Source organism: Danio aesculapii, chromosome 20 (assembly GCF_903798145.1).
Source record: "Danio aesculapii chromosome 20, fDanAes4.1, whole genome shotgun sequence".
Classification (NCBI taxonomy): domain Eukaryota; kingdom Metazoa; phylum Chordata; class Actinopteri; order Cypriniformes; family Danionidae; genus Danio; species Danio aesculapii.
Window position 1 is genome coordinate 33298004 of NC_079454.1, and position 13570 is coordinate 33311573.

At 34.2% G+C, this 13570-nt stretch overlaps 1 protein-coding gene across 1 annotated transcript in view; it reads right to left on the reverse strand.

The window, feature by feature from the left end:
• afg1lb (AFG1 like ATPase b) overlaps window positions 1–13570 on the reverse strand; it is a 53304-nt gene that overhangs the window by 1639 nt on the left and 38095 nt on the right. The window contains exons 8-12 of the mRNA XM_056481619.1: window positions 13219–13301; window positions 11364–11434; window positions 10562–10662; window positions 1926–2066; window positions 1410–1523 (exon numbers count right to left, since the gene is read on the reverse strand). Of these exons, the coding sequence (XP_056337594.1) occupies window positions 1410–1523; window positions 1926–2066; window positions 10562–10662; window positions 11364–11434; window positions 13219–13301 (510 nt within the window). The remainder of the gene's footprint in view (window positions 1–1409; window positions 1524–1925; window positions 2067–10561; window positions 10663–11363; window positions 11435–13218; window positions 13302–13570) is intronic.

The following is a 13570-nucleotide window of genomic DNA, read 5'->3' on the forward strand; positions in this document are numbered from 1 at the left end:
GGAGGGCTGCAGCTCTGCACAGTTTAGATCCAACCTTAATTTAACACACCTGAACAAACTAATTAAGTCCTTCAGGCTGGTTTGAAACCTACAGGTAAAGCTGCGGTTACACTAGAGTTTAAGTTTGCGAAATTCTGTAGTACAGCGCTGCGAAAAGGGGCGGGATTAAACAGGATTATTAGACATTTAAAAAAGCGAGCGATTGGTCCATATTTTAAATTTTCTGTCCAGAGAGGTCATGTTTTGATCCTCGATTGGTCTCATGCAGTCAAGTGATGCGATTTCACTGATCAGAGTTCACCAAGCTTGAACTTTCTAACGCTGCGAACTGCAAAACTTGTTGCACGAGCTTGCGTTTTCGGCCTGATGCATTCGCGTGCGTATGAATGGAAATCTATAGGGGAAAAAAATCCAGTGTGACCGCAGCTTAAGTGCTTTGAAGCAGGGTTGAAACTAAACTGTGCAGGGCTGCAGCCCTCCAGCAACTGAGTTTGACACCCCTGGTTTAACAAAAGTTGCGATCACAACTTGGCAATAATTAAATACAATTAAAACCTTCGATATACAAAAGTCATAGAGAGAGGATATGAAAATAAATGAGGTGAACAAATAAAATCAGTCCTTCTAAACTCATCAAGTTTACACAGTCATATTTCTCACTCTAGTATTTTAATCTTTAATCCTATATCCTAACAGTTTAAGTACTTGGACCATTGTTTATAGTATAAGTGTACTTTGTCCATCTGCTTGTATGAAATTAGAGCAACGTTTCTTAAAAGAATAAAGGAACAGAAAATTTGGGACAAAATGTTCAATTGTAAAAATCTATAATTGTATAATGTGATGCATGATAATTGACATCAACAAATCAGTTTTATATGTTTAAGTTAAACTAAAATGAGAAAAAGTCTTGAATAATAAAACTGAAAGTTGGTCACTGAAATAATGTTAGAAATACAAGATGAAACCTAAAAAAAGAGAATTGTTGCACTGGAAACTATGGTTACTAAACCCAAAATAATGAAATATAGAAAAATAACTTTATAGAATTATATAATTGACTTATAAATAATAATTTATAAAATATGTCACAAAAATGCCACTAGAATTACTCATATTAATCAGCAAATGTAAAGGTAATACAAAACACCAGAAGTAATATAGAAATAATACTAAATAGACCATCAAGGAATGGTAGAAATGCATTTTTTCCCAAGAATTTTATATATATATATATATATATATATATATATATATATATATATATATATATATATATATATATATATATATATATATATGTTACAGTATGTGTACTGAAAGTATGTGTTTATGAAATAGTTTAGAGAATGTAATGTAAAGTTATAATGTAATGCCAATAGGTGGCAGTGTTTTGGTTCTATCATTACATCAGTCAGGCCAAGTTCATCCAGCATTAGGCGATCTCTGGCTTCTTCCCCAGTCATCTGTCCTTGATCAAGGAGACGGTCTAACGGTGCATCAGCCAACATCACCACTCTAACCTGAGAGTTTTACACAGAGAGATGGTGACAAACTGTAGATATGTTGCTGTTAAAGAGATAGTTCAACCTAAAATGAAAATTTACCAACCATTTACTCGCCCTCAAGTGGTTTCATACCTTTATGAGTTTACTTTATCTGTTAAACGAAAAAGATGTTTTGAAAAATGTTAGAATGTTAGGTTTCTAACATGTTTCAAAAAAACTTTTGTGTTCATTACCAAAAAAAAGAAACTCAAATAGGTTTATGACAAGAGAAGGGTGAGTAAATGATCACAGAATTTTCAGTTTTGTGTGAACTCTTTAAGTGAGGAGGTCAACAATATATGAAACATGTTGTAGATGTATATTAGTTATTTTTAGTTTTGAATTTCACATGTTTGAGCAAAACTTGTTGCACATTACCTTTTGATTGTAGAAGTTGTCGATGAGTGTAGTGAAACGTCTGGCCTGGTCCTTCATTCTGACTCGAAGGTAAGGAACATTACGTATAATGACTGTGTCAAAATGGCGTGCGATTGCTAAATAATCGCCTGCACCTAGTGGCTTCAAACAACAAATAAACACACAAAATGGTAACATTAAAGGCATAGTTCAACCAAAAATTAACATTTGCTGTTCATTTACAAACCCGAAGGCCATCCACAGCTTAGACAAGTTATTTTAGATGACTTTTCTTCAGTAGAAGATTAAAGTTTTTGGATGAAACCGTGGTGGTGATTCATAAAATGCAGGTTGATGGGAATCATTATATCAGTGTCTTGCACTCAAAAAATGACTTTTGCTGCTTGTTCAAACTACTTATTTAAACTTATTTTTTAAGAAAACTTAATTGTTTTATGTTCATTCCACTAAGATTTGTAAAAAAAAAACTGTTTAGTTTTAATTGATTTGTGTTGGGACAACATGAAGAAATTGTGTGGAACCCAACATTTTTCATAGTGTAACTATCAATCTATGCAAGGAACTAATCATTATTTACAACATTATTACACCTTCAGCATATGGTCTGAAGTGATGTCGTTGAACCAGCAGGATGACCAAGTTCACAAAACCAAATGAATCTTTTGAAACAGTCTGCAACTCTAGCCTTCTCAAATCTACATGTCAATCAATCAAGACTGACAGGCAAAATCAACCAATATACCAGCATATATTTCCAACAATGCCAGGAATTTTTATATATTTATTTTTTGTCTACTTATCCAGTTTTCAAATAACTCAAACAGTGACTGAGCCGAAAAGCTGTTCCCATAAGGACAGAACATTCGGAACCTGTGTTAAACACACATTCTCATTTTGTTTTGAGAGTATATGCATTTTCATCTGTCAAAGTGCTAATAAGCATTGACTTGAATCACTAAGGACAAAAATTCCGCAGAAATCTTGTTACAATACATCTTGGATGGCCTGAGGTGATGAGAAAAGAGAATATTTTGTGATTTTGTTGAAGACAGAACATCGGTCTTTTGATTACACTTTTCCAGTTTTGTCCTATTTTCTCGATTAATTCCATCTAGAACAATGTAAGATATATATATATATATATAAGACTTTTAGATGGCTGCAGAAAATAATTTTTTAAAATAAATTCTGTTTTAGTAAAGTTTCTATTCATCAGAGGATCTGAAAAATGTATTGTACAAAAATAATAAGCAGCACTAATGTTCTTAACACTATATCACTATATCAAGTGTGGCAGAAGGCTGAAGTAATTGTTGCAAAAAAAATGCATTTACATTTTAAAATATATATTAAATATAAAAATATTTTTCATTTTTATATATATTGTATGTTGTTTTTCTTTTTTTGGTTAAATGAGCCTTGGATGAGCTTAAGAGACATCTTTCAAAAACAACCAACAACAACAACCAAAAATCGTAATTCGTACCCCAAACTTTTGATCTGTATTGTGCACATAAGGGCTTAAACACCAGCCAACCTACCAAATGCGGGTAGATTTCACCTGTGGCGGGTTAAACAGACAACCCCACTGGTTAAAAATATATATTTTTTTAAAGTACCAGTGCTGCCTTGTCACTAAAGATTAGAATTTTAGTTTAAGACCGCTTGTCAATATGCGTGTAAATGTGATCTTAGAATCAAGAAGAAGCACGACTGATAACTGTGCAAGCAAAAGAAAGCAGGTGGATACCGAATGAGGGGATGATCATGCGCATGGAGATCCTCACTCACTAAAGACAGTGTCGCGTGCACAGCTGATGTGATGCGTGCAAGTGCTCAAAAGCTCCCATGTCCTGTTTTCTTGCGTGAAGCATCCATACCTGGAAACGCAACTGGTGTGATAGTTTCTCTTTAAAAAAAAGACTAGAGAAAAGCGATGCTCATGCTTGCACAGTCCTGCTACTAAAGACCTGCAACTTTCAAGAGCTCGAGATTTTTTTGTAAGCAGCCCAGTTGCTGCTTTCACTTTAACCATTCTTTGAACAGATTATTAATGAGCCTAACATTAACCGTGTACGCTCAATCATCCTTCATTATCACACATGGAATATGTTTCCCTGGCTTCCTTTTGCTTACAGTTATTTTTGTTAATATGGTTTACTTATCATCCTTTATAATAACATTATTTTATAGGAGGTTAACTTTTTTGTTGAATAAAAAGTTATATTTTGGGTGTTTTGACCCATTATTTAACATTTGTGGCAAGGAAATAATTAGTTTGGTCAGTTAGTTTGGTCATTAGTTAGAGACAAAAATAGTTAAATGTTTAGTGTTGAGCCCTAAGAAGTCATTTGAAATAAAACTATTGCAATGTGACACTATGAAACCACAACCCATTTGTGGTTAAATTAAAATAAAAAAAATTAAATCAAAAAAGTTAAATTATCAAGTCATGTGGATATAGCACAACATTTAAATCAAGTAATTTTATCATGCCAAAGTCAAATTGATGCAAATAAAATATATTTTGCCAACAACAAAATTGTGGCTAGTGAAAATGGCAAGTGGCTAGTAATGTTGGAAAACTACTAGCCACAATGGAAGGTGATCAAAACAAGTAATATCAAGCCCTGATTGGTGTACCATGTATTATTTTTTATGTATGATATAATATATACCCAAAACCCACACAAATTCATCTGATTCCCCATCCAGAGTCTCTCCATCTGGACAGGGAATGCGGGAAACTTCACAGATGTTGTCTCTAAAGTCTTGTCACATACCATTTTACCCATCCATCCATATCTCTCTCATCTAGTGCTTACTGCCTCTTGAATTTTTGTCTCTAATCTTCAGTTTCACCCTATATTCTGCATCTTCTCGGGGTAACATGTATCTCTGTGGTAACTAAGTGGAAAGGCACATTAACACATACTGACATAGTCTCAGCTGCATTAGCCTGACTATGAAGACGAAGAAGTTGAGGACTCTTCAGACAAATCCACACATGTACAAGCGCACACACACAAACTCACTCACACTCTCAGTACATTGAAGTGAACAGCGCTCTCAAAAGCACTGAAGGACGCAGAGACAGTGCCTCGGCTCCATTAGAGAGCAGCATACTCATCCTTTCTTTCCTTCACAAACAAAAAAAGGGAGCATCAAACTGGTAAACCAAGTCCAAGGTTACATACATAAACAAGCACACGCACACACAGGCTGGCTTATACTAGTCGTGTTGTAGTGATAAAGTGAATTATAGGCAGATGGATAGATGGATGGATCAAGACATGGGCTATTACATAGTATCAGGAGAATGGCACGATGGAAAAAGCAAAGTGATGCATAAAAGAAGAAATTTGGTCCCACTAAGTAGGTAAAATAAGTTGCCCTTCCATTCTGACCAGGGATCAGACTTCTTTTTTCAAGTTAAATAGCATTTTTTTAAATCTAGGAATGAATTTTGGTCCCTCAGCAGGTTTATTCTCATCCCTTTTAAAAAAGTAAAGTAAAAATCTGCATTTGTTAATACTAGGGATGCTCCGATCGATCGGCATCGACCAATAATCACATTTAATGACTGGATCTGTACTCGCTGATCTGGGTGTTTTCCCAAACAACAACTTAACTTGCAAAACTATCATAGTACGATGGATCGTTTAGGAAAAGAACAATGTAGTGACGAGTGTTTCCCAAAACCCGTAGTTTCTCTGTAGCAGATCCAGCATTTGAACCACAGTTAGTTATAACATAAAACACCCATGATGGTGTTCTAAATGGGGTGGAGTAACATCTTCTTTAGAGAAGAACCCCATCATTTCTTTGTGCAAATAATATTGTTTTGCACGCACACGCATAAAAAAAAATCCAACATTAGTTTTGGAAAAAACATGCACTCGTTATTCCTATTAATAGAAATATATGTAAACAGCACATATAGGGCTAATGTTTCCTTTACAAATATTATTGAGAACATAACATATTCTATTCTAAAACATAAAATCACTTACAAAAGCTAACGCGTATTCTAGTATTATATATAAATCATATAAATAAAAAAATAATGAGGCTATTTATTATTATTATTATTATTATTATTAAGTAGGATATTGTTTATTTATTTTTTGAAAAGTTTACTTTTACAATTTGACACATGCAAGAAATGTTCTCACCAACAGGCCCATGTCATATACAGTACAGATACTTAATAACTAACCTACTATAAATTAAAAGCATTAACGTATGCTATGCATTTTGTTTTCACAAGCTTTGGAGACGTAACATAAATTCCGCTTTTAAGTGAAGTTTCATAAACTAATTTCGAAAGGAGCACGTGATATGATTGAGCACGACTGGCCGCTCATCTGTAATCAGTAATAATCCAATCAGAGTGATCCTAGTTTACTATAAATGGATCATTTTCTTTCTACTGCTCTATCTTCGTTTGGAAGACTCCCTCCTTCCACCCCATCTCCTCCTTTTCCTCCCTTTTCTAAAGGGGGAGCTCTCGAGACCTACCTGATCTCAGATCTCCTGATATGCTTATTGTCCGGGCGGGAGCCCTGGGCTCAAATATCTCAGAGATCAGGGTTCTCTCCCGGGACAGCATGCCAAATCCTGCTTTAAATGCCAAGCATATCTAAGTGGGAACTCTTGAAATAATAGGTCACCTATAGCTTACGTCATGAGCCACGGCTGTGTTCAAAATGACATCAATGTTTTCAAAGTGCACGGCGAAGGAAGCGCAATTTTAAACATGAAGATCACTAAAACTGAACTGTAAAAACATGAAAGCAAATTACACCTAAGAGTGATGACTTTATTGCTTTTTTTTATTTTAAAATAAATTCAGAGTTTAAATGTTAGAATGTTCTGAAGGAATAGGGCATAGGGAGAATAACTAGGGATGGAACACCAGACAGGAACTATGCTTCTAACTGCAGCTCCAGAGGTGTAGTTGCAAGCATACAAGTTTGCGATGCAGTTTGCGAATGTTTGTTGGAACGATGGATTTGGGAAACGCTAATTCAATGAACTATGTTTGTAACGATGAAACTTGCAACCTTAGCTAATGATGGTTTTCGTAAACCCACCCCTGGCAGATCTCATGAACTGATCGCATGTGTTTGTGTTAGTTGGAGATGAGCAAAATATTTGAATGACCTTGCATGTATTTAGGCCCTTTTACATATAAGAACTGAAAGTTCTGTGTTTTTGACAACGTTGCAAGTTCACTAAAACTTGGCTGAAAATATTAGATATATAAAAAAAAAAGTAAAAATTATATTTTTAACATGAATATTTAATACAGCGTCACGGTGGCACAGTGGGTAGCACACTAGCACGATCGCCTCACAGCAAGAAGGTTACTGGTTCGAGCCTCGGTTGGGTAAATTGGCATTACTGTGTGGAGTTTGCATGTTCTCCCCGTGTTCGAGTGTGTTTCCTCCGTGTGCTCCAGTTTCCCCCACAGTCCAAAGACATGCGCTATAGGTGAATTGGGTAAGCTAAATTGGCCGTAGTGTATGTGTGTGAATGCAGGCGTGTATGGGTGTTTCCCAGTGATGGTTTGCAGCTGGAAGGGTATTCGCTGCGTAAAACATATGCTGGATAAGTTGGTGGTTTATTCCACTGTGGCGACCCCTGATTAATAAAGGGACTAAGCTGAAAAGAAAAATAAAATATTTAATAATATAACTTCTTTTAATTTACTTATTACGTTAAACAGTACTTTATAGACCTACTGACTCTTAGTAAAGAAGTATTAGATTTATAGGTTTGCATTTAAAATTCTTATGCATCAAATATGTGCTCCAAACTTTTTTTTTTAAGTATTATACTTAAAGGGAAATGTGGTTTATGCATTATAAAGCTTAAAGCATCAGAATCGTTACTCCATATTACTTATAAAACATCCTGTCCCAGTTTATACAAAAAAATTAATAACACTTTATAACGTGGCTTATCAGCAAACATTAGTTAATGCATTACTGTAATGTACATTAGGCCTATTTTTGCTTTTTTATGAAACTTATGAGTGTTAAAACAGCTTTGTTTTGATTTGGAACCAAAAATCAGGAGTGCTTAAAGTCTGCATGAAATCAAAATGTACAATGTGCGTTTTGTTAGTGCATATTGTTAGACTTCAAGACCTCCACCTTTTTCTTTTTCTTTCTAATAGAGTTAAACAGTTGACTTGAACCATTTTTAAATCTATTCAGCAGATTTCTTATACTGTAATAAACTGAATGCATAATGCATAATGATCCTTGCATAACGCACAGCAAACCAAGCGGAGGCTTTCATTCTATATATAAACTATAAGCATAAAAAAGTAATGCAAAAAAGCAAAGAAAACCTAATATACAGTTGAAGTCAGAATTATTATCCCCCTTGAATTATTAGCCCACCCTGTTTATTTTTTTCCCCAATTTCTGTTTAACGGAGAGAAGATTTTTTCAACACATTTCTGAACATAATAGTTTTAATAACTCATTTCTTATAACTGATTTATTTTATCTTTGCCATGATGACAGTAAATAATATTTGACTAGACATTTTTCAAGACACTTCTATACAGCTTAAAGTGACATTTAAACTAACTAGGTTAATTAGGTTAACTAGGCAAGTTAGGGTAATAGAATATTAGTAATTCCACATAGTTATTGTATAACGATGGTTTGTTCTGTAGACTATCGGAAAAAAGACCAGCGAATAATTTTTACCTTAAAATGGTTTTTTAAAAATTAAAAACTGCTTTTATTCTAGCCTAAATTAAAACAAATAAGATTTTCTCCAGAAGAAAAAAATATTATCAGACATACTGTGAAAATTTCCTTACTCTTTTAAACATAATTTGGGAAATATTTAAAAAAGAAAAAATTATTCAAAGGGGGCTAATAATTCTGACCAACTGTATACCGTCTGATAAAGTTAACACAGGGGCCTCTTAACAAGTGAATTACAGTTGTTAAAAAAATGATGCATTTATAAAATAAGGGATCTATGAATAAAAAATTTTTTAAATACAAGTCATGATTTTTATCACTTGCTGCAAGTTCAGGTGAGCATAATAATATAAGTAATAAGACTGGCACAGAAATATCAGGCTTTGCAGAAAGACTGGTTATTTTACCTGCAATGAGGGATATAAGTGGTATTCAAGATCTTATAGGACATTTTATTCCCTTTTTAGAAGCCTAATCTTGACAACAACAGATCCTATCAATGTCGTAATGTAAAATGCCCTTAAATAATGTAGTTGACGTTAAGTGTTTATTGATTGTGTCTGTCAAATGTAGCTCTATATGTTCTGTACAGAAGCTCTCATGTCTCCATGGTACACAGCAGCAGCGTGAGAATGAGAGTATATTCATTCATTCATTTTCTTTTTGGCTTAGTCCCTCTATTAATCTGGGGTCGCCACAGCGGAATGAACCGCCAACTTATCCAGCATATATTTTACGCAGCGGATGCCCATCCAGCAGCAACCCATCACTGGGAAACATCCATACACACTCATTCACATACATACACTACGGATAATTTAGCTTATCCAATTCACCAATAGCACATGTTTTTGGACTTGTGGGGGAAACCGGAGCACCCAGAGGAAACCCACTCGAACACAGGGAGAACATGCAAACTCTACACAGAAATGCCAACTGACCCAACCGAGGCTCGAACCAGTGACATTCTTGCTGTAAGGCGATTGTGCTATCCACTGCGCCACCATGCTGCCAGAATAAGAGTATAGTTCCCAGCAATATTGGCCTAGAAAATAGTCATTTTTTTCATTTTTATTTACAAAATTTATCTACAGAGGAGTCAAACTTTAAATAGGAAAATTATCAAAACTCTTTATTTGATTTTTTTAACGAAATGCTAACGGTCAAATTTGATTCAATTCATTATGCTAAGCTAAGGTAAAAGTGACCCCGTCAGAAAATCTGCCAGAAATTGGCTGAATGGATTAAAAAATTGTTCAAGTCGACTGTTTAACTCTAGAAGATGTGAAGTGTTCCTTTAATGTGAACAATTAGTCAGTGCCAGTTAATGCATTGAAGAAAAAAAGTTTGATTTAGTAATCTTTCATTAGAATTAGAACCTGAGTCCTTCTCTGATGACATCAGTTTGACAGCGAACAATGCTTAGCCATGCACCTCCAACCATAAGTTTGCTGCAAGTGAAAGACGAGAAAAGCAGCACAAAAAAAATAACGCCACCCCCTACTTAATATTCCATTTCAATTGGAATTATGGCATCATACACTGTAAAAAATTATCGCGGCATTAAATTTTTTAGTTTAATAAAATAAAGATGTCTAGTCATCTCAACATCTAACTGACTAAAAATATTAAATTAAACTGTATAACTTTAAAAAATTGGTTGAAACCTGATTAACTTATTAAAATAAGTTAAAGCAACATAAACAGTGTTTTTACAGTTAATTGAAATAAAGGTATGCATAACGTTCAGTTGATTAATTGACTAAATGCATACAGAATTACATATAAACTCTTAATATTTTCTATAAAGTCCATTCATGGGCAGTTTAACCTCTCGCCTTCGTGTATGAACTTTTTTAACTTGTGTAAAATACACCACAAATCAGATCTCATCCACAGACTCACTCGCTCACACAACTCCTGGAAGCTGCAATCTGCAATGGTTCCACAGGTCCGGCTCAGGGTTACTTCTCTTCCCTGAACGTTCAACACCCTCGGCCTGGTCACTATAAATGTTCAATTGCACAAATAGAGTTACTACAGTTACATCTAAACCTTTAGCACTGAAACAATAAGGCCTACATTGTTGGACTTTGCTGCGATTCTACAGTTATTTACTGCAAAAGCACCCAGAAAAATACCACATGCATTATTTACAGGTCACTACTGTACTATACACTGCATTGTGGGTCATTTTAATTTTTTTTTACAGTAACTTACCGCGTATTAGGAATTTGCGGTATTCTACTGTAATCAAGTACTACTATTGCAGCTGAAGACAAAATTGAGACAGTTCATGAAAAAATTTGTCACATGTTTGGAATTTATTTAATTCAATAGTAAAAAAAATTGTACAAATAAATGTTTTGTACTGCTTGTGAAATGTGAAAAAATTACAGTAAAATTAATGTAAAAAATGTCATAGTATAAAATAAAATGTGGTAAAGGGCATTTTACCATAAAAAAGAAGTAAGGCTTTTTTACTGTAGAATAAACATTTACTGTAAAACACATTTACATGTAAGTTACTGTAAAGGAACAGTTGCGGTAACTTTTGCTGCCAGTAAGTTACCGCAAAAATACATTAAAATGTATATCATTGTACACATAAAAACCCTACAAACTTAAACCCCACGCACCAAGTCAAGGAAACATCCACACTTAACCTTAAAACCCCATCCATGCAAAGGCAAATGAACTTGCTTACCATCATTTTGTCTGTACGCCAGTTCCTCAAACAGCGCATTGACAGCATTCTCTGCATCAGGCTCACTTGATCTATGGAAAGCGAGTGAAAGAGAGAGATAATTGAATATGAAATTAAGCATGTTTGAAGTGGTCACATCAAACAGTGCGCGCTGAAGGCCTGTGTTTGAATTTCCACAGTGCCTCAATGAAACAGGATGCTGGATTCAAAACGCAAACATTGAGAGAGTGTGAATAAGAGAGAGCAGCAATCAGGTGTCAGCAAACACATGCATATTAACATCTTCCAAAAGAGCGGCTGTTGAGATAAAGGGTTTATAATAAGTCAGATAAAGGCGATGCGTGTATGTTTATATTAATGTGCACTCATGACATGACATTCATTTGCAGATGTTTTCTCTTCTCTGATTGGTAGTCGAGACCAGGGCCAATGGTGACATATTTCATTTATTTTTACTTTGTTGCTTTTTTTGCAAAGCATTTTCAAGCGTTTTCGACAGCTGTGCACTTGTTGTGATTCTATAAAATGTGCTGTTGATGAAAGAAATACATCTTCTAATTTTTTTGCATTTCTCCCCTTTATTTACAAATATTGTGATATCATGGAAGTTTTCCATGTGACATCATGATACAGTATATCATTATCGGCAGCAAAATGTCATGATCATATTGTATCATGAGTTTACCTGTGATTCCCATCCCTAATGTACAGTAGGAACCATAAAAGGGGTAACATACTGCAAATAAAAATTAATAAATAAATTTAAATGATATAGGATGACATGGTGGCTCAGTGGATAACACGGTCGCCTCACAGCAAGAAGATCACTGATTCGAGTCAGGCTGGGTCAGTTGGACCCCACAGTCCAAAAACATGCGCTTTAGGTGAGTGGAATAAGCTAAATTGGCTGTAGTGTATGTGTGTAAATGTGAGAGTGTTTGGGCGATTCATTCCGCTTTGGGGACCCCTGATAAATAAAAGAGTAAGCCGAAGGAAAATTAATGAATGAATAAAATGTATATATATATATATACACACACACACACAGTTGAAATCAGAATTATTAGCCTCCCTTTGAATTTTTCTTTTCTTTTTTAAATATTTCCCAATTGAAGTTAAACAGAGCAAGGAAATTTTCACAGTATGTCTGATAATATTTTTTCTTCTGGAGAAAATCTTATTTGTTTTATTTTGGCTAGAATAAAAGCAGTTAAAAATTTTTAAAAACCATTTTAGGGACAAAATTATTAGCCCGTTTAAGCTATATATTTTTTCAATAGTCTACAGAACAAACCATCGCTATAAAATAATTTACCTAATTACACTAACCTGCCTAGTTAACCTAATTAACCTAGTTAAGCCTTTAAATATCCCTTCAAGTGTCTTGAAAAATATCTAGTAAAATATTATTTACTGTCATCATGGCAAAGATAAAATAAATCAGTTATTAGAAATGAGTTATTAAAATTTGAGCCTGCAGATTATTGTTCTAATTATGCCTGATTATATATTTATTAGCATATACTGTCAAATATTGTTACTCTGAATTACATTTTAGCAGGCAACTTCTGGGAAATCATAGTAAAAGTGTACTATAAAGAAAAGCAATAGGAAAAATCAAAAATCAAAAATAAAGCTGTATTATACCAATTATTAATTTTGTACAAAAACTTTAAAAGACACAAAAACAAAACTAGATGTCAATTAAATAAACAGGTAAATTACAATAGGAATCAAAATGATGTTTAGTGTTTATTGTGTCACAGTATAGCCCCAAACTACCTTACAGCTTTTTATTTATGCTATAATAACATCATTCTCTTGTGCAGTTATCTCAAATGATCATTTGTCTTACATGTAATATAATCTTCCTGCTGGTTTCATTTTCCTCGTCCGGTAATCTATTCCAGTGTCAAGACTGACATTTCGACAGTACTCCTGTGTGACAAAAAAAGCAATGTGATCAGAATTAGAGTGATGTTGTTTTAAATGACACAAGTTTTTGCTGTGTACTTTGGTTTGACAAACGCAATTCACCCCTAGATGGTGACAATGAACCATGGAGGTTACTAATGCACTCATTTTAATTGCTACAACCAAATAATATTCACATCATGTGAACCATATTACCCCGATATAAGCCATACAATTAAGCCTTACATTAAGTTCAAACTTTTCTAATGACTCTAAACTACTGCAAACACTTT